Source organism: Octodon degus, unplaced genomic scaffold (genome assembly GCF_000260255.1).
Source record: "Octodon degus isolate 3935 unplaced genomic scaffold, OctDeg1.0 scaffold00058, whole genome shotgun sequence".
NCBI lineage: Eukaryota > Metazoa > Chordata > Mammalia > Rodentia > Octodontidae > Octodon > Octodon degus.
This window is the reverse complement of record NW_004524634.1, coordinates 11531797-11554099: the sequence shown is the minus strand read 5'-3', so window position 1 is coordinate 11554099 and position 22303 is coordinate 11531797. Positions and strand designations below refer to the sequence as shown.

General features: G+C 40.4%; 1 protein-coding gene across 2 annotated transcripts in view; it reads right to left on the bottom strand.

The window, feature by feature from the left end:
* Positions 1-22303, bottom strand: part of Ctnna2 (catenin alpha 2) — a 1043423-nt gene that overhangs the window by 820126 nt on the left and 200994 nt on the right. For both annotated transcript variants that reach the window (XM_004634143.2, XM_004634144.3), the window contains exons 4-5: positions 18303-18422; positions 14260-14526 (exon numbers count right to left, since the gene is read on the bottom strand). In XM_004634143.2, the coding sequence (XP_004634200.1) occupies positions 14260-14526; positions 18303-18422 (387 nt within the window). The remainder of the gene's footprint in view (positions 1-14259; positions 14527-18302; positions 18423-22303) is intronic.

Genomic DNA, 22303 nt, shown 5'->3' with positions numbered 1-22303 from the left:
ACTATGATGAAATTTCCTTCATAAGGATTTCCTTGCCGTATGTGGAAAATAAGATCTGTAACCAGAATGAACTATGGTAAAGGTGATAGGTAGCTAAGGTGCTTTGATATTCCAGTGTAGGAAAAAAAATCAGCTTTGTTTTTAAAAATTAGAGTTTTTAGCAATGACCAATTAGAAGAAAAAAAATCCTTAGTGATTTCCTGTCAATGCCATGCAAAGGCAGGATGAAGTCCAACTGTTAGCAGGGTGGAGAGGGCACTGTTCAATTCTTAGAGGACACTGCAGGGCTTTAACTGTTAGTGTCAACTTTGAAATTATATTAACCTATAAGAAAAAAGTTTAGAAAATAGAATGTCAGTAGTAAAGATGTTTTTAAGATGTATGGATTATATAGACCTCTGTCTTCCTGTCAGTCTCTGTCTCTGTCTGTCTCTGTCTCTGTCTCTCTCTCTCTCTGTTCTCTGGGTAAAAAAAGAAGCTGTGTCTATAAAATGTCATTAATTTTCTCTGTTTACATTGTTCTAAGTGCAGTCACAGTCCACTATTTTAAATATTATTTCTTAAATATAGGTTTACAAAATACTGTTTTAAGGGGCCGGGGAGATGGCTCAGTGGAATAAGTGCTTCCCTGGCAAGCACAAGGGTCTGAGTTCAATCCCCGGTTCTGCCAAAAAAAAAAAAAAAAAATACTGTTTTAAAAATGTCATAATTATATTGAAGTTCATTAGGAACCAACTTAACTCTATGTTTTTGTGTGTGGTTTTTTAAATACTAAAATTGAGGCTACATGGGCATGGATTAATAAAACTTAGGTTAATGGTTACTAAATTCTCTTACCCAAGAAACATTGCATTATCTCTATTCACTGTAAGATAATTTTATTTTTGAAATAATGCCTTGCTATGTAGTTCAGGCTGGCCTTGAACTCTACATAGCCCAGGATAGCCTTGAATTTGCCCCAACCCTCCTGCCTCAGCCTCCAAAGTGCTGGAGAACACCACACCTAACACAAAGGTAATTTTTCACGGTCATTATCATTTAAACTAACTATCTAAAGAAAGCTTGTTTTGTATAACACCATCCATTACATTAATAATTCTTTGAACTAGGAAACCCTCTCAAGTTTACAGAGTTACTTGCGATGTAAGTGTTAGCCCTTTTATAAATCTTTATAGCTTGAAGACTCGGGGAAAACTTCTCTGCTGTTTGCATACATATGCCAGCGTCCGTCTAACATAAAATTAATTTTAGCCTTTTAAAAGTGAATACTGTATTTGAGTGTGTTTGTTGACAAAATATACATGCTATAGAAAATGGGAGAGAATAGTAATGACAGGTGAATTCATCTAAAAGACATACAGATCCTCATACAATTTTTACATTTGCATACATCTGTAAAGCAAATATTTACTTCAAAAAAGTGTGCGTATGTGTGTATGAAAGTTTGAAAAATAATAAAAATTGGAAAAAGCATGCAGTCTCCTCAACCCTCCCAAAGTATTAACCTTGAGATATGTACACTGCAAATATGTACACACACACACACACACACACACACACACACACACACACAGATTGTCCAGCATTTTCACTGCAGATGTGTTGCTTTCTGCAGCAAGATAAATACATGTTTCGATGGCAGAATATGTATTAAGTCTACCTTCTCCAGATTCCACTTAAGAGTGTCTTTTTTCCCCTTATTTCAAGTGATTCCCATATGCACAGCTGAGAGAATCTGGAAGTAGAGGCACCTTCATCTCCACCTACGAGGCTGCCTCCCTGCGGGCTAATGCTAGATCCAGGACATCTGCTTTCCCTCCCTAGAGATCTTCCACTCCTTCATATTCCTAGCCACACCACTTTTGTTCAAGTTAGAGACAGGCTTCTGTGTAAAGACACCCTAGGAAACAGACTGGGGCAGGGATGTTGTTCCGCCAAGTACGCTGCCAACTGGAAGACTGTCCTGTGAAAATGCAGAGTTGGAAGGTTTGTAGATTAAGCATTCAAATTAATGGATAAAAACATTCACCACATTCTCAAATACATCACTTGTGAAGGATGAATGTGTACTTCTTTTCAGATAGAGAACGTTTTGGACTTCATACGAACATGGTCAGCTTTTTCTAAGGCTGCGAATCATCTTCTGGATACCTGTGGTTTAACCTGAGAACTGAAAATTCAATTAGATGCTGGGTATCTCTTGGAAGAAAGCTATAAAAATCTACCCCTATTTACTTATTTACTCGGTATGAGGAATTGAACTCAAGACCTTGAGCTTTGCCAGGAAGGAACTTGTGCTGCTGAGCTATACCCCTGGCCCTCCCTTTCTATTTTGATACAGACAAAAATGTCACGCATGTGAATACCTGTGTCCTTCCAAAACTGCTATGTGGGAAGCTAATGCCCAGTATAAGTGCTGCTATGTCTCAGGTATAGTTTCATCTTCTCACTAGTAGGAGATCCTCAGATCACCAGGGTCACGAGGTGATACCTTCAGTCGTTCTCACGACACCTTCCGAGTTCTCACAAGGGAATTTTATAAATAGAGTGAAGTGAACCTAGCACTGCCTGTCCTTTTCCTCTGTATCCTGACTTGGGACTTTATTGCTACATTGTTGTCACCCCTGCCTCTTCTATCATTGTCTGTGTCTTCCTATCATGTAGTCAAGGGGCAGTCTTCAGTATTTTGGAATTTGAAACCTCCAAATTATGAGCAAAATAAATCTGATCTCTTTGTCATATTAGATGCCTCAAATATGTCATCATATTGTCAAAAAGCTAAAAACCCATACAAGTAAATTAATATTCATAGCCCTTGGGGAACAATTAACTAATGATAGTTCACTTTCATGATGGAAATTAGTGACTTTACAAGAGGGGGTTACAGGAAGCTCCTTCCCCTTCTGTCACATTATGTTGCTTCTGCAAGGGAAGCACAGGCTAAGCTCCCTACGCACACAGAGTCTGCAATAACTTCAACATGAGCCTTCATGAGCAGCACATTCCTGTTATTTATAAATACACAAAAAACCTAAATAGACCAAGACAACATACTGTGTCTAACACAGCATTGTGTAGGGAATAGGGAGATAGCTCAATAGCTCAGTGGCATAAATGCTTGTCTGGCAAGTACAAGGTCCTGAGTTCAATCCCTGGTGCCACCAAAAAAGAAACAAAAAAAGACAAAAAACGTAGTATCGTGAAACCTTCTTTTAAAACTGTTTAGACAGATGACTAAACTGGAAGAAGACCGGAAATAATATAATCGTCACCAGTACAGCCTGCAGTGTCCAGACATGATCGAGTCCCTGCGTGACAAAAATATGCCATTTTCAAACAAAACATGCTCAGATAATACGTGTGGATTTCCTAAAGTAGGAAAAGGACTGAAGCATGTCAGCTCTGGAACTCCTGTATAGGAAGGCTCTGGAAGAGTAGATCTCAGGAGTAGGGTAGGATGCACCTCGGAGCAGCACAGCTCAGCAAGCGCATTCCTCCACTTCGATGGCATGAGTGCCCAGGGGAGTTTTGGGGGGACCATACATATTGTAAGCAGGCACCACCTACTACCTCAGGCTTAGCAACCTGCCTGAGATTATGAGGCTTGTATTCTCACCTGGGCTTGGCAAAGAATGATTTGTGTGGTCCTGCACAAAGAGTCACTCTAAAAACACCATATATGTTTGAAGATTGGATGATGTAGACGAAGTGATAAGAGGGTCCTTTAGTCTTCATATTAGTAACCTATTCTTTTCTGGAGCAAGTGGTTATTAGAAATTTCACTTGATGTGTACACCTGAGTCCTAGTGTGGCAAGCACAGAGCCATAGTCAGTGGAGAAGATGGAAAAGCCTGCCCACATCACAGCCAAGCAACTAAAGGCTAGAAGTTTCCAGAGAACACCAGAGTTAGGAAAGCTGAGCTCATACCACATGCAACATCCAGCACCGTCTTTTCCTGCTGTTTTCTTTCCCATATCTTTTGAGTCAAACTCTTAAAAATAAGTGTTGTCTGCTAATTCACTGTCTATATACGATAAAACTTCTTCCATCAGCTTTCATCTGTGACACCGTCACTCCTCTTCCTGCCAAGTGCAGGCCAAGCAATTGTAAGAGCCGCCAACCAGAAAACAAGCAAAAAAACCCAAACTATGATATGCAGTGTGAAACTAAACATTACTTTCACAACATCAGCCACCAGAGAAGCAGTGAGGATTCCCCCAACAGACACCGAGGAGCAACTTGTAGTCTCAGTGTTCATGCAGGAAGTGTGAGTCTTTACATTAAGAATCATTCTTGCACCATATGATAATTTATGATAATTTCATCTGTTTGGGATGTCCTCTTGTGTTATAGAGGTGCCCATTTTTCAAGAATGCCTTGCATGTTGGTCAGCCTGCTTCTGAGTCCATCATGCATTAGGGTGGGAATGTGGACAGGGGAAAGCAACCAAGCAACCAACTTTATATCTATAGCAACTGTCAAGGGATTTTAACAACCTTTCCATCAGAAACTGCTCCCCGAGGCATTTTTAGAGAACCGCTTCCCCACTCAATTTGGATGAAAGATGTTGGCTGACACCTAAGTAGAGCGTTAGGTGAGAGAGAGGAAAAAAAGAGAGAGAGAGAGTTAGAGAAAGAGAGACACAGAGAGAGAGAGAGAGAGAGAGAGAGAGAGAGAGAGAGAGAGAGACAGACAGAGACAGAGAGACAGAGAGACAGAGAGACAGAGAGACAGAGACAGACCGACAGAGAGACAGACAGACAGAGAGACTCCAGCATTTGTGAGTACCAACTGCAGGTGGGGCACCTAGGAACATTCATCATATCATCTTGGGATAAGCTTTCCCACATTTGTTGCTGAGAAATAGGTTTGGAAAGTAGTAAATTTGGAAATCAAGGAAGAGAAATATAAATGAACATTTTTAGACCGCCCAAAAAGTTGAGCAGAGTAAAGCACCTGCTTAGGAAGATGCAGTGACTGGGGCTCGATCCTAGGCCTGCCATGCCAGCCCCATCCTTGGGGAATGCTGAAACAGTGACTGAGGCTGGGTGTGGTGATGTAGACTTGTAATCCTAGGACTTGGGAGGCTGAACACAGGCGAATCACTATGAGTCTGATCTATGTAGTGAGACCCTGTAGACCCTGTAGACCTTGTAGACCTTGTAATATATATATATATATATATATATATATATATATATATATATAGAGAGAGAGAGAGAGAGAGAGAGAGAGAGAGAGGGGGGGAGAGGAGGGGTGTGTGTGTGTGTGTGTGTGTGTGTGTGTGTGTTCACTGCACCACTGCATCAAACTACATCTTAGACCAATTAGGTCACTACCTCGGGCATTATTGGTCACGTAGCATAGGAAATACACAAGGAGAAAGTATAACCCCTGAGAACTAAGCAAAGATCAGCACCAAAAACATAAGAAATCACAGAAGAAAGTAAGTCCAGGGAATGAATCAGTTTAAATAAAACATATTTCTTCAAGAAATAATTTATTAGGCAAGAGGATTCATTTGGTTTTTAAAGTTTAGCATAAAATTAACAAGTAAATGATAATCAAAATTATATTTACCATCACATGTTAAATAATTTTGAATATGATCAGCAAATGTATCAGTATCTATGGATAGATCTGGAACTATTTTATATAAAGGCGAAAACTTAAAAAAAGAACTACATATACTTGAAAAAGAAAATTAGTAGTACTGAGAAAAATATAGACTCTTCTTTATTAAAGGAAAAAATAAAAGATTTGAAATATAACCATTTGAATTCAAGTTAGATAAGGGAGCAGACAAAGATTTAGATTGCAATGATTAAAAATCTTATTCAAGTGTCATTCTGCTATTTGCTCCACATTTTGATTGTGAGGTAAAAAATTGTCAGGAAAAATCCTCCTCGTTTTAGAATCTTCAAAAAGTAAACATGTTTAGAATATGAGAGCCGCCTGCTGCAGTGGGGGCTTCTGGGGTGTAGGTGAGGTTGCCAGTGGAAGGCACCCTGCAGAGGGCAGTGGTAGAGCTCAGAGGGACTGGGACATTCCCGCCCAGGTACAGGGCTGCCTGGCCCCCGAATCAGCCAGCAGGAACATCCTCAATTCCCCTCCTCTTCTCTTCCTACAAACTCATGGGCTCTGTATCCATCTTCGCCACTGTCCCAGGGCTGTAAACACTGCCCCGAAGGATTAATGAAGTTTGCTACTCACACCACTAGTGTACAAAAGGGTGCAACAGCGAACCGCGCATCTTCTGACGGCGCCCCTCTGCTGCCCGCATTTGTCGCCCTGGTGTTCAGGTTCCACAGGACACAAGGAGATTGTGCTGCGTGTTTACAGGACTCCAGTGTTTCCTTCCCTTGTTTGGCCACCAGATGTCAGTGTATGCTAATGTTATGACGCAGCTGGCTCTTTGCAGACACACAAGACTTTCAGAGACATTTCGGGAGAGTTTAATTTGCAGAGTGCAGAAGAACAGCTTCAGAAAAAGCTCCCCTGGGAGAAGACTGAGACCTGCGGGACACACCAATCCCTTGTTTTTGCTATACCAGACTGAATGTTGGATCTTCTCTCCAATTTTGAAATACAAAGTTTATCTTTTTTAAAGCCATTAAATAGAATAAGTATAATCTTCACATAATAAGACCTTGGTGAAGCCAATAGTTTAGCCTAATGAAGAGAAAAAAAATCCTATGTATAACATCTGTTTTAAGATTTTGAAAAATGCATGATAGCTGTATAAATTTCCAGGCATTTAATAATCAATGATATATGTGTAAGTAAATTAAGGCCAGAAAAAAAAAAAACAATGCAAGAAAGCTTTATTATGCAAAAATTTATATTCTACTAAGTACTGAATGTTATTAAGATTTCATAATTGAGATTACAAAAATACTTGGCTTTAGTAATTAATTAAAGTTGCCTCCACAAAATGCTTTCAAAATATGACAACAAAAGGCACAGTCCCTCAAGGCCTGTTGATTTTACTCCTTCAGGGTCACCCAAATCCATCTACTTCTTCCTATTCTGCCTCCAATCATGTCCTTGAATCATTCATGATTTTCACCCTACGCTGCAGGTTTGTCTCTTTCAAATTCTCTTCATCCTGCAGGCACAGGGATCCTCACTGACAGAAATCTGATCCCCGTCATTCTCTGCTAAGCTCACCAGCCACCTCCAGGCTGACCTTCAAACGAAGGCCACCTTCTTGCCAGATCCACAGAGCTCTTCAGGATCTGCTTGCTGCCCACTTACTTGGCCTGATTCCTCCTTGTCCTCTGAAGTGCTCCTGCACTGAAGTGTGTGCTTTCTCCACCCTCCAACCCCTGCATCTGGTGGTGCTTTCTGCTTGAGAGACATCCTCACTGTTACCTGGTCATATTAACATTTATCCATTACATCATTAGACGTCGCTCACATACCATCCATCTCCTCCAGGAATTCTTCCTTGACTTCACCCTCTACCATTTTTCCCAATCTTCTTCCCGACACACACACACACACACACACACACACACACACACACACTCATGCACTCACATATCCACATGCAATAGGTTAAAATCTAACGCACTTCTAGTGTCCAGTCAGTGGCAACCTCTTAATTGAGAAGCAGTGAGATAGCTTTTAAGGAGTACTAACAAAAACACTAAAGAAAACAAATATGCATAGTAAAAACTGTACTTGTGTGAAACATGAATATGAACTTTGATAAAAAATCCTTAACTTTGCTCCTTGAGACTTCATCAGGCCTGAAAAAGGGATCTTGAGTTTCCCTGAGGAAATAGTTGAAGAGTTCCCTTCCTGGCTTTCTTTTTTATGTGTTTGTCCTCGATTTCTAATTGCTTTCTTCAGCTGCATCTTGCATTTTGCCCATCAATGTGATTCCTGTACTTTGAGAGGACTCTCGCCTCTTCTTTCTCCACCCTCATTCTAATGTAATGTACCTTAATTAGAATGAAACTAGTGAAGCTTATACTTTCATAACCTAATGCGGGGCCTCCCAGCTGTCTACCCTCAGAGTGACTTTGCAGACTGACAAAAGAGGTCAGACTAGGAGTAAATCTTCTTAGTCCACAGTGAAAAGGAAAGCTAGAGTGGAGAAGCGGGGCCAAATGAAATGCCCAGGGAAAATTCCCTTTTCCAAAGAGCATTCATCTCTTCCTGTTGTTGCAGAAACCCCGAGTCAGAAGAGCCTCTTCAAACCCCTAGCCAGCCAGCACTCTGGCTCCAGGAAGCCAAGCTTCCAGGGAAGTTTCCTTTCTACCTCTGCAACAAAAACTGAGATGAGGGCCAGGGAGATGGCTCAGTGGAATAAGCACTTCCCTGGCACGTGCAAGGACCTGAGTTCAATCCCTGATTCCACCAAAATAAAAATTTAAAAAAATGAGATGATATTCCCCTATTCAAAATATCTGACTTCAGATTTTTCTCTGGAAAATTTCTCAGATAGAATATTTGAGTTTCTGCTTTGACTTATCTACACAGCTTTCTAGTGTCCTACTGAAATGGGCTTTCCACCCCAGAGTTGCAAACTCCAGTCTGAAGTTGTGAATTCCCTCAGAGATCCAGCAGCCTCTCTTCTGCATCCCTTAAGGGGCACAGGGCCTGCATGGATGCAGCAAAAGAGTCCCACCGCCTGATCTCCTGGCCCTGAACCCAAATCTTCCAATTCTCTTATGCATGTCTCTGTTTATTGAAGGAAGCGCACACTTGCAATACTCTTGCGGGTATCATGAGGACAGTATCCTGGAGCCACTTCTATAGGACAGTTTTTCCATTATAGCATTGAGCTTAATAATGAGCAGTGAGCTCATTATAGAGGTGAGCTTCAGTCTTTCCAGTGATATTCTTTTTGTTCCCAGTGCTTTGTGATGTAAACACCTTCACTGTTTATGCTAACATCTTAGGAACTCTGTCCACTGAATACCACAGAAAGAGAGTCCCAGGGAGCGCTGAGAAGGCAATTGAGACTGGGCGTGGTGGCACTCACCTGCAATCCTACCTCTTGGGAGGCTGTGAACAGGAGAATCGCTACAAGTCTAATCTAGTAGTGAGACCCTGAACACCCTGTAGACCCTTCCCTAAAATGCAAAAATAAATAAATAAATAAATAAATAAATAAAAAGAGAGAGAGCTACAGTTCCATCAAGTAAAAAAAAAAGTAAGGACAAAAAATAAAAAAGGAGGAAATATCTAAAAAGATGGAAGTGTGTGTACAAACATACAAGCAGGAAGGACAACTTCTATGGACTCTGGAGGTCAACATGAGGTGTTAGCTCTATGGCGACAGAATAGACTGTCTTACTTTTCAACTAGAGATATTTAAGGCTTTGTAGGTGATGTCAGCAGTAAATCAAAATAAGAAAAGTCATCAGTGATGCAATCAGGTCCGCTTTCCTGAAGTCCAAGCACTTGAAGCTAGGAAGTAGAAACCTACAGATTTTGTGAGTGTGAGGGGCTGCTAGACACCACCACATGGAGGGCTGTGGACCAGCCCAGATGAAGAGCAGAGGTCAGAGCCTCAGCAGTGGGCAGTCAGAAGAGGCCACCTCTGTAATCTACTGTTAAAGAACTCATCCAAGAGCACATAAGAATATTCAGAGGGAAATACTGAAGCACTTTCTTTTCCTTTTAGGCTCTAAATTGAAGTATGTTTTTCTGGAGATATGAAACAAATCAGATGGAACAAGTCTGGAAAAATCTAAATCTTCTTTTGGTAAGAAGACACTTAGCAAAAAATAAACGTTCAGGTCAAGTGGAAGAATTAGAAAGCAAAGCCATGGCTATAAAGATTAGAGTTCGATGTGCTTCTCATACTACTTATTTTAAGGTTTGAAAGAAAACAGTATTTACTGAAAGGAAAATAATTTTAAGTTACAAAGATTGCTTCATGAATAATGTCAACACCTACTTTTACAGTTATAGTTTTGTTTTTTTTTTTAAATTGTGGTACCACTGATTGAATATAGTTTATAAAGAGAAGATCATGACTGGTATTAATTTCTATTTTTCTGAAGTATCATTATCTATCTGCAAAAGAATGAGATATTTTCTTTACTGAGTAAAAGAAAATTCTTCAGGAGTGGCTTTAATATTTTCTCTCACCCTTGAGTTTTCTGGCAGCCCAAATTGACATTCTAATAGGATTTATTTCTGAGAGGTCATACTCTTGTTTAATAATTGCTGCAATATGCCATAGTCATAATTTCACTAGGTAAAACTCAGCCACCTCGAGTTGGCACACTTCAAAAAGATGATTATTTTTCCATCGATTTGCAGTCCTCTTTTGTAATATCATTTGACACTCCTGACAATTTCAGCACTCCCCCTCATCCTTGTGATTCATTAATCAGTACATTGATTATGCTGGAAAACAGGTCACCAAGGCTTGAACCACAGTTCTAACTACACAGCTAGAATTCAATCTGATAGTTTAGACAAATGAACATTAAAAAACACAGTACTTCTATCTTGTTCTCATCAACTGAAAATTGAAGCTACGGCCTTATGCACCCACCTATAAAACTAAGACTGATACATTTATAGCTCTTAATAGAGTGTGTGCATCAAATTCAATTTTAGAGCATGGCAGCTCTACTGATTATGCAAATATATTTTGTGTTTTCATTGCTCCTTTTAATTTGGCACCTTAAAGACATCTTACCTATTTTTCATAAAATTGTGAAGCCATTAGATCAAGTATTAGTCAGAAATCATCTACCAAAATTACACACAGGAAGCAAGAATTTGTTTTATCATCTGCACTATGTTTGATTAAGCCTCCCCCAAGACCTCTGTGGTAAAGGCTTTGTTTTCAGTCTACGGTACCTTTGGGAAGTGGTGGAAGCTTGCTGGGAGGTGTCTGGGCATGTGGAGTCCTGCCCTCCCATCTCTCCCCCTCCTTTTCACTTCCGGGTCACCATGCAGAGACCGCTGGTGCTGCCATGTGCTCCTGCTGTGGCACACGGTCTTGTCGCAGGTGCAAGAGCAATGGGGAAAACTGGCCATGACTGAAAACCCCAAATCACAAACCAAAATAAACCTTTCCACTGTCTAAGTTGATCGTATTAGAAATTTTGTGATGATAGCTGAGGGACGGTGAATAATGAGAAAATAGGATCCAAAATATAAGGCAGATGCCTATGAATTTACAGTTAATATTTCTGAGGAACAAAAATGAACCAAATTTGCATCATCCAATTAAAGGGAATAAACTTATAATTCTTCCATAAAATATAAAGAATTATTATATTATTTTAATATAATGTATTATTTTTGACAAGAAATTTTCAAATATTGAGGGATCTAGGTTTGCTAAAGTAAGTCATGATAGAAAACATACAACTTGATAAATACTTTTAAATGTTGGGCTGGGGAGACAGCTTAGTAGTTTAAGTGCCTGCCTGGGAAGTACAAGGACATGAGTTCGAACCCAGGTACTGCATGTTGTGATGGTCCCAGAAACAAGGTGTACTGGCGCATTCCTATAATCCCAGGTCTGGGGAGGCTGAGACAGGAGGATTATTACAACTCTGAGCTTCCTAGCAAGAGCCTTTACCAAATCAAGAAATTAATAAATAAATACTTTTTTTAAAAAGTCAATATTTACTTTTGGAGAAGAACTAACATTAAATTTTACTTACTAATGAAATTTTTAGGAAGCCACACCAAAGGAATTTTTGTCTCTAGTTTCAACTGAAACACCTTTAAGTGTTCATATTGGTTACCTTTTCAATTTAAATAAAAAATTAAATATTACATAATGATTTATGAGCTATAAATAGCTTAAGGACAAAACTATATTTAATAATAAAGTGTTACTTAATGAATACTTAGCTAATATAAAACTATGGTCATGTTAATATATAATCTATTTAGCAAATAAATATTAAAATTAATGTACAAAGTGTAAAGTAGTAAAATATAATTAGTAAATTAGTTGATATGCCTACAATAGTTGTATAGTATTCATACGTTAACTTTCTAAAATCTTATTTGTTTACCATGAAGCAACACTGCAATAAAATTCAATAAATGCTGACATAGTGGGCTAATAGATTTTTCTCGGATGAGTTCAAGTTTGATTTTGTAAGTCTCAACCTCCTGCAACAGTGCAGTAACGCTTCAGGGGTTAAATTCATCAGGGGTAAATGCTGGTAATGAAAGCCATCCCGAAACAGAAAACAGGAAGCTGGAGCTGTCATACTTTTGGACAGAAGATGGCAGCAGCGGAAGGGTCTGGGTCCTCGTGTAGTTTGTGCTACGCTCTTGTTCAGCTCTTCGTGCTTTATTATCATTTGCTGCCAAAAGTTCATGACTATGAAAGTAATACAATTGTGTCCAGACTGAATAATACATACATTCTTAATTTCTAACACAGTATTTTGAAAATGATTTTGCATCTGAGATGGCTTGTAATTTTCTAACCTTTGATAGAGGGGTCATTTTTTGTCAAATACAGTTTTAAAATGAATGTATCTGGATTTGATTTTAGTATCTGGGTACAGGATCTACTCACTCTCTTTTTTTTCTGGTCTTATTTATTTACTCATTTACTTGGTACAGGGTCTTGCAACGCAGCTCGGACTCCAGTGATCCTCCTATCTCAGCCTCCCTTATGCTGGGATTACAGGTATGTGATTCAGCACTGGATAGAACCCGGGTCCTTCAGTTTGCCGGGCAGGCGCTTAGACTGCTGAGCTATCTCCCCAGTCCAGAATCTGCTCCCTTTTTCTGAAACTACGGGATCACTCATTTTTCACTTGATTTAGTTTTTAAAGACAAAAAATTTTCATCATTCTACTTAGTTGTAAAAGAACACTCTTAGGATAGTCACCCTCCCTTTGGTTGGCCTGAGTACTATAAAAATTGATGAGGCCAAAAGTTTTCCTCTCTTACTTTACAATAGTAGTAGTGAACGAAACTTGTCCCTCAGTACAGTAACATGCTTTTCTTTCAGGTTCTTCACATCTATATCAAGCTTGTTTCTAGCATATATGAGTAATTTAAAATAAAATTAAAGTTAATAAATCATTTTTGTTATTTTTTTTCAATAATGTTTATACTCATGGTATTTTTTGCATTATGGGAATATAGTGACTTTTTATGGTTATTCTGTGCAAAGTAAGCTTCATTTTTTATGGATTTGCCATTGTCCACTGAAATGTGAATATGATATAAGACTAAGTCCTCATATTATTGGTGAATGCTTTCAAATCATTATATTAATCTCTCCAAAAAGCCTTAGGAAATAGCACATAGTCTGAGTAGACGTACATATTAACGACAAAAGAGATATTTTATACATACTGCAAAGAACTCTGTGTATAATGTGCTATAGTTATTCCTCTACTGTATCATGCATCTTGTTGCCTTTAGTAATCACTGCTTTATTTCAGATCTTTTTCAGAGGTCGGCTGGCCTTTTCCTGCCAAAAATTCATGTCAGCACACCCCAAAACAAACATATAATCTATCCGTAAAGCCATAAAGCAATGTAAGTTTCCTCCTCTAAATTCTGCTTCATCCCTTACATCATGTGCAGTACATCCAGCTACCCTCATCTCCACTTCAGGAGACAATACCTTAGAGAGAAGATTTTGGTTATATGTAAATTTCTATAGCTCTCAAAGCACGCATGAGTTTGCCCTTGATCAGAGGTAAGGGAACCCCCAGAGGGGCTCACTCTGGGTCAAGGAGGTGGAAGTGTCACTATGGGCTGCTCGTGCCTCGTGACTCTCTGCTCACGCGGATGCCTTTGTGATGGCGCAGGTGCAGGAGCTGTCCTCCTATGCATCCCTGCCGGGGACACAGCACCGGAGCAGCACTGCAAGCGAGTGGGTCTTCCGCGGGGGGCCACAGGCTCTCCTGAGTGTGGCTGTTCTAATGAAGACCGTTTGCTTATGCGGGCTCTCGGAGTAACTGGTGAGTCTGTCAGTAGTTTAAAGTGAAGAAATTGAAGGCAGTTTTTCTACCCAGGGACGATATAAAAGTAATCTACACCTCGGTTATCTATGACATTTGTCTCTTTAATAATAAAGAAGGTTACCTGAAAGATTGCAAGGTATCTCTCCTACCTAAAACCAAGTAAATTAGTACCTGCTGATAGTCTAGATTCTTAAAATCAGGAACATATCTTTACAGCTTATCTTACCATCAAAATAAATCAGAGCATATTCTTGGGAGGTCCTTCTACCCCTAGTGCATCCTTCCAGCGCGAGCACACACCCCTGCACGCATCACCCCGATGCTTACGTCAAACTCATTCAGGGCCGCGGCCAGCTCGCCGATGCCCGTGTGGCCCTTGGCTTCATCGGTGGGCGAGGTAGCTTGGGCAGCATTGGAGATGCCAGCAATGGCCTCCTGGACTTGTTTGAACACGTAGTCACGGTTGGCTCTCGTGGCGGCCACGTCCGGGTGGCGGAGGAAGGCTTGGGAGGCGGTGTACAGCATGGTGGCGTTCTTCTTCAGAGCCCCGCGGGCGGCTGCCATTTCATCCCTACAGTGCGGATCTTTCAGCTCCTGTGTGTGACAACAGAGAAGCACACATGAAGTTTGCAAGCCAGCGGCTGTAAGAGACCTTTGAGGCTCTTAGAAACCACCTGATCTTCCTCATGTTCTCTAGCTGCCAGAAGTTTGCATTTACTACCTACGAGCAACGCCTATGCTTTCCATGTCCACCCTACACAGTCACCTGCTAGTGTTCTCTTCAACTATCGCAGTGTCCTAGAGCTCACTCCCACCCAAATCACTGAGCTCCGTCCTCTCCTATCTGTGCCTGTAAGTAGCTCCTTTCCTTAATAGTCACCAATCCAGTCCTATGCTGCGTTGAGTTATTCCAGCACATTTCCCTCTTATACTGGATCGCTGATGACAGTGGGGAGATGTGACTACCTAGTTCCTGGGCTCTGGAAGCATTAGCACACTGGCCTGTAGGAGGCACTCAATAAATGTAGTTGAAAGAATGCAAAATCCTTGAACAAGGTAAGACAACTTGAATATTCAGTCTTCTGAGACTTTGCTTGCTTCATATTTAATTATAATTCAACACACGGAAACATCTTTCTGATTTTTATTTTTGCTCAGTGAACCACCACTTCCTTATTATTTTCAGAACAGGAATTTCTTTTTCTTTTTGGAACTGTCTCTAATGGCAAATCAATCATTGAGTTTAAAGAATAGAAAACAACAGGCTAAAGCTGATTTGTTTTCCTAGATCAGGATGTCAAAATGATACCATTAGGGAGGCCCTGTACTTTAATCCTTGTAGAGAGCATCTTAATATATTTCTATCATTTTTGGAAATGTGGGGTACAGCACTGCCCTCTTTGAGGCATGCAGGATGCTAGAGGGATCTGCAGGAAGAGAGGCATCAGGAAAGTGGTTTGAATCACCGGGGTTCTCTTCCTGATGCTCATGTGATTGATGATGACCTTGAAAAAGTGAATGACATTGTCTCTTCTGTGGGTCAAAATCATTCTGAGATAAGCATATCTGATATATAGAATACTCTGGACCAACTGATAAAAAATTATTAATTAGGATATCAATCCTTTTTTTTTTTGGGAGACAAGGCCTTGCTATGTAGTTCAGGATTGAACTCATGACAATCCTCATGCCTTGAACTCATGACAGTCTCCCTGCATCAGCCCCTTGAGTGCTGGGATAGCGGGGGTGAGCTGCCATGCCTGGCCTATCTTCTTTCCTTAAAACACTAATAGAGCTACATCAGCTAACACAGCCTCTTAACTGTGATTATTTAGTTTGAGTCCTGAAGATAAAAAATAATAAAGTAGGTAATAAATCTCTGGAAGTATTTTCCATGTTTGGCAAGGTCCGTGGCCCGGAAGTACTTGGCTTCCCTAGGAAGCCACGGGGCCCTCATCTCCATCTGAATACCCGGCCCAGAAATCCCACTCTCATGCACACTTTAAAAACATGTGAATATGGAAGTTTGAAAATTTCTTCATGAAGGTGTCAGCAAAAAATAGTCTTTAATCATAACAAAAGAATTGGAAAAAATGCTAGATGATGAATTACACAGAGTGGGTTAACCAGCAAAATGTGCATATAACAGACTATTTATGGGGCTATTAAGATTAATTTCAAAGAGGTAGCAAATAGATAAATTTTTAACACAAATGAAAAAGTACTCTGCAGTTTTTATACTTGTACATATAGTATTGTACTAAATATGCCAAAATTTACAGATTAACAAATACAGGGCAATAAATAAAATTTTTAGCACCACCTTTAATGAATGGTATGGTGTTAAGCTTTCTTTTCTTTTTCTATTTTTCATTCCATGATTTTCCTAAATGTCACTAAAGTACTCATAATTAACAATTGATTAGACACATGGTATTGAAGAAATGAACATAAACACCACTTAGGGATAATCTCATGAATACTCACATTCTCATGGCTTCAATGTCAGCAGCATGCTGATGGCCTGTGCTTCTACCTCCAGGGAAAAGCTCCCTTTCTGGCTTTTCACCGTGGATGTATTATAAGCATCTCAAAACCCACACACCTATATAGGCAACACTGCTTTGTAACACCAATTGGACTGGTTTTTGTCTTCTCCATCTCAGTAAATCCCTGCCCTTGAAACTACTAACTCAAATCAGAACCTTAGAACTAACCTGCTCACTGTCATTCTCTTACCTCACAGGTCCAGTTCAACAGCAGAGCCTTTCTATTCTATTTTCAACACATTCCTTATATTTTCTTCTTCTTAACTGCTGCTGAACTGGGGAGAGTATTATAGTTTCTATATAAAATGATCCCACCCCCAAATTCTCATGTGCTCATAAGTAGGCCTTGGGGCTTCTGACAGTGACTAGATTGGGGGGACAGTGCAGGCAAGGGTAGATGAGCCCACAGCTGACTGCATAACTGAGTGTCTGCTAGGAGGCTGGCCAGGCTAGCAGAGCTGCACCCCTGGCTGTGAGACCTGTGCCCTTATTCCCTGACTACCCTTCTCCTCCCAGAAGCTTCCCCTCCCCATGCCTTGCTACCATGTCACTTCTTTCATTCCAGGTGGCCATGGACTAAGGATTTCATAACTGGGAGCCATATTAATTTCTCTAATTTTAAATTTGTGCGTGATCCTAGAAAGGATGAAGCTGACCAGCACAAAAACCATACCATCTTAAACCTACGTCGCTTCAGCCTCTCACCCTGGCTCCTCCTCTCCCACTCCACCACCATGTATGCAGCACAGGAAGAATAACACTAAGATATAATTACGAGATGCTGACACTGAGCATGGAATGGATCAACTTATGGTAAAACCCAAAGCGCTGTTCAGCCCTGAGCATCCTGCCTCCCACATTGCTTCCTGGCCTCCCCTTGGTTCACTGAGTTGCAGATTCAGTCTTTCTTTCAATTGTAGGAATGAGCCCAAGGGATTCTAGGCCTCTCATCTGTGCTTTAGAACAACATTCCTCTTAGTCATATTACAGGTGGGCTAGCACCTAAGATTCTGCTGAGTGAAGAACTGTTGACTTAGAAAAAGTTCTTAAAATAAGCGCATCCATTAAAATCATGTTTACGACCACACTGTCTGTGTTTCCATGTAAAGGCCTTCTGAAATCATGACATCACTTCAGCTTTCAGAGTGAACATTCAACAAATGTTTGCTGACTGCACTTTCTGCTGAAGACGTCCCTAGGAATCACCAGACCTTTCTGTCTTGGACACTCTGAAGGCTAAATTTTAATGAGACTAGCTAAAATCAATGCACAGAGGAGATCCCAGGTAACCCGTCTGCATTTAAGTGATTCTATGCATCAAAGAACCCTTCCTTCCTTCCCTTTCTTCTTTCTTTCCCTCCACCCCACTCCACATTTCCTCTCATTTTTCCTTGCTTTCCTCCTTTCTTTCATAAGCTTACTCCACGTGGTGCATATACTGGGTCTATGTGTATGGTCAGAGCTACAGGGCTCGGAGAGGGCAAAGGGACACGAAGTGTCCAGAGAATGACCACAGAAAAACACCATGTTTTGATTTTTTTTTTTTTTAAATTTGACTTGGAACTGTTCCTACAGTAGAGAAAGTGTGTGGGCCTGGTAGAGCAGTGCTCATCGGTGACAACAGGTGACCCATGAGCTACATAGAGTGGGGGCCAGTTGTACCTGAGGCCCCACATGGATCTCTCACTGGCCCAAGTGAGGAACAGTCTCTGGAAATTTGAAAGCAAGCAGATGAAATTGTTCATAACTCAGACCTACAAAGCTACAAGGTTGTTTAAACTCACCCATTTTCTCCCCTAGTATTTCCAAAATCTTTCCCACCTGTTGTCTTCTTGCTGCTACATAGTTAAGCTTCACCATCTCTTTCCCAAATTCTTTAAAGCGGTTTGCCAGGTCTTGTTCATTTGTAGCATTTTTCACAGCTTCCAGGGCCTCCTCCACCTAAAGTGTTAAAAGCCAAAGTGTTAGTAAGTGGATAGCACTCAATATTATAAAACTTGTCATAAGTGATCATCGATAAAATTCATAAGAATATGTATGTCCATAATGATCACTTATAGTCTTGCTAAATATTTACGCAGGGGTTATGGAGATAGCTCTGTGGCCTAAGGCCTGCCTGGTTCAATTCAATTCCAAGTACCACATATCAGCTGCACCCTGATTATGCCGAGCTGGCCACCAAGACCAGGCATGGTGGCACATGCCTTTAATCCCAGCTCTGGGGTAACTGAAACACAGGCATCACTATGAGTCCAAGCTGCATAGTGAGACCCTGTACCAAATACATAAAATACATTTTTGAAAGATTTACTCAGGATTTTTCAATGCAAAAGACAATAATTACCAAACTTTTAAAGCATACTACAATCCTGTACTTTACATTAATATTTCTGAAAATAAAGGATTCTAATTTAAAGCAGAAACATTAGAGAAAATATATTCAAGGAAAACATGAAAATTTAAAACAAATTATAGAAATCTTCAGGGGCAGAGGCACCTTCCACCACCTAGAGAAATTTCTGGGCTACTGCAGATTTCAGACAGGATCTTCAACAAGCCCTCCTGATAGCTCTTGAGGTGGGCCAAAGGGGCTATGGTCTGAAGCTGAGTCTCCACTTCGCTATGCAGTAGAAAGCAGAAATACTGCTCCTCTGGAAGCCAGGGGCTCGCAAGCTTTGCTGTCACTTGGTGGTGGCATAAACTGGATTGGAATGGGGGTGGACAGACTGTCAGGAGGCCGGGTGCTTTGCCAATGAGCTGAGCTTCTACACTCCTACAAACCATCTCACTGAAATTTTCCAGAGTGGCTCTGGAGGGCCAGGGGAGTCAGCTCAAGAGAATAAGTACCCGCTTAACAAGTGCAAGGTCCTGAGTTCAATCCCTGGTACTGCAAAAAGAAGAAAGAAAGAAACCAGAGTGGCTCTGGCCTTGAACTATGAATTTCACCGAAGTGCTGTTATAAATGTTTAAAGTATCTGAGAGGTATTAAGCTGTCCTCCTCTCCTTGAAAATGATCTTAACTTGAAAATGGCCTGAAAATTTCCACAGTTGATAACCTTCTTGGGCAAAATACCTGTGGACTCAATTATAATTAAGAGTTCTGTGGTAACATAATCCACTAAGGAACTGTCAGGTAGCATTTTTGGATATAACTGCATCAGTGGAAATAGCTGAGGACACAGTCCTGAGTGAATCAGGCACAATGGATGCTTTATTGTGCAAAATTACATGTTCCTAAGCCAGGAAATGAAGCCCTAACCAGTACAGGCTCTTGAGAGAGACAAGGTGGAGAGGAGGTGTCTCCGGAAACAGCATGAGAAATACAGGGACTATCTGGAATAATTCAGGTTAGCCCTTGCAGATTTGTGCAAATCAAAGAAGAGTACCCATAAACATACTTTGGCTTGGCAATTCAGAAATAAAATTGAATTAAAAAAAAAAAGGCTGGGGGCTGGGGGAGATAGCTCAGGGGCCAGGGAGATAGCTCAGCAGAATAAGTGCTTGCCTGGCAAGTGCAAGGGCCTGAGTTTAATCTCTGGTTCTGCCATAAAAACTAAACTAAACTAAACTAAACTAAACTAAACTAAACTAAACTAAAAAATGGCTGGAAAAAGCCACAGATTCAAACCACTCTGAACTACAGAGCTGTAGCTTTAAGTTTGACGTCATCACAAAGGGACGTGCTTGAGTTCCTTGTCAAGTGCCACTGAGCACAGAAGAGCACAGTGTGTGGAAGCCAGTGAGGTGGACAGCAGCAAGCATTGCCCCCATCGGTGTGGCAGTGCCACTCAACTTACCAAATGGGTGCCACTTTTTAGTAAAAAAAGAGTTGGAGGAAAAAAGGGAGGCTGTTACAAAGCGGTGGTGGTGATGGGACTCGGTCTAGACTCCACACCAAATGAAGTCTCCATTCCTAGCTTTTATGAAAATCCTGCTTTGCTTTTTTCTTCTTGGTAGTAAAGTATCAGGGGGATAAAGGGCAGGACAGGGGATTTAAAAAGGGATTTAAAATGTGTTGGGTACCTGAGGAATGTAGATACTGTGTGCTGTAGACATGCATTAATAAAAATGGTAGAAAAGATAAAGTAAAACCAAGGTGTAACATCTCAGCATCAGTCATTTCAGACTTCTACCCAGAACCTAAAAATCCTCAAGGAAATAAGGTGAAACAGTTGAAAAGATGATGCTGTGTGTGAGGCTTTTAGGCACTGAAGTCAAGTTATATTTTACGGTATGGAATGGCCCACTTAAAACATTTTATAGTTTAATGAAAATCTTCCCCTGAAATTTCTTAAAACAACAAATCAGCAGCGCCTCACTTTCTAATAGATTTATAATCATCTTAACTTGGCCATCAATAGCATTACTGAAAGGATGCTCCCGGCAGTTCACTTGTTCCTGTTGCTTATTTGTGATGTAAATCTTTTCTCAGGTTATAAAAACTGGTTCCAAGGAAGAAGAAAATAATTATCTAGGAGGGATTTAAATCTTGACTTCGTATACGTTTCTGTACCAGGCTTCCTACTGGTGATTAGTTAGCCCAATTCATAATATTTATTTTGTTGTGTTACATGTAATTTATCTTCTCATTGGTTTTCTCTGAAGAATCCAGGTGCCAGTTTGAATTTATAATTAATTACAAAACTTAAAATTCAATAAAGTGCTCTTGAAAAGAAATGCCAGCAATGTAGTCTATTGGAGTAAAAGTAGATTTAGTTCTGTTCAAAATTTGAATTGAGAAGATCTGAGTGCTCGCCTACACAAGTTTTTATTAAGAGTCACGACATAGAATATGTCAAAGGTCCCACTTAGGTCTAGACTATGGACACATCTACTACCAGTAGAAAGATAGAGGACAGATGAAGTGATGCAGAAAAGGAAAAAAAAATGGGGCACTTACATAGGCTCTTGACAACTCATAGTATACAAATGTGGTATTTATGGTTGAGGAAAACCAAGTATATTTTATTCTTTCTAGAAGATTGAGGAAAACAAAATGTCTTTTATAAAGAAAACCAAACACACAAAAGCCTTGCTCTCAGATATCTGCTGAACACTTAGGCATTCAGGGCTGGCCAGGCTCCGAGGGCAGATCTCATGGAGAACAGCCAGACAGACTAGGCAAAACACACCTGCCTAAGCCCCATTGTGAAGCAGCCCCTAACTTTCCTGGCTGAAGCCGCACTCACTGACAACAATATAATAAAAGTAGGTTAACGATTCATTTTTCATGAATTACTTATGAAATCTCTACCAAGGACCAGAAAGGCGTATGGGGATGGGAGAGCTCTGGCCTAAGGAGACTGGGCCGTCCTCTCCCGTATTCTCTGAGCCCTCTGGTTTTTCTTGTGACATCTGATGCCCACACTGTAGCCAGAGGAAGCTCAATTCTGTAGGGGCACGATGATGGCATTCTGGAGTCCTTCCATCAATATATACTTGAGTGAATTTTAAGTGTCATAGATGGTACTATTTAATAAATCCTACACAGCTATCTTGTGAGGGTCATGTTTCACAACTAAATTAAGAATATCAATCCTGGAAATGAGGTGGCCAATAAGTAGAGCGAGTGAGTGAAAGCACACAGGACCCTGCAGCTGGGCACTGCCCCATCTGTCCTACACCCTGGCTCGGTCACAGCTGAATCTACACTGTCTTACTTCAGCTTCACTTCCTAAAGTTGTTTTTTACATTAATTTTATTGAGCAATAGCAATGAGACAGTTACAAAACAGGTTAGTAGAACAGTTACAATATTTAACACAATGCATATTGTTGTCTTTGTGGTAGTTATGCATAGTACAAGATGCAGACATGATATCT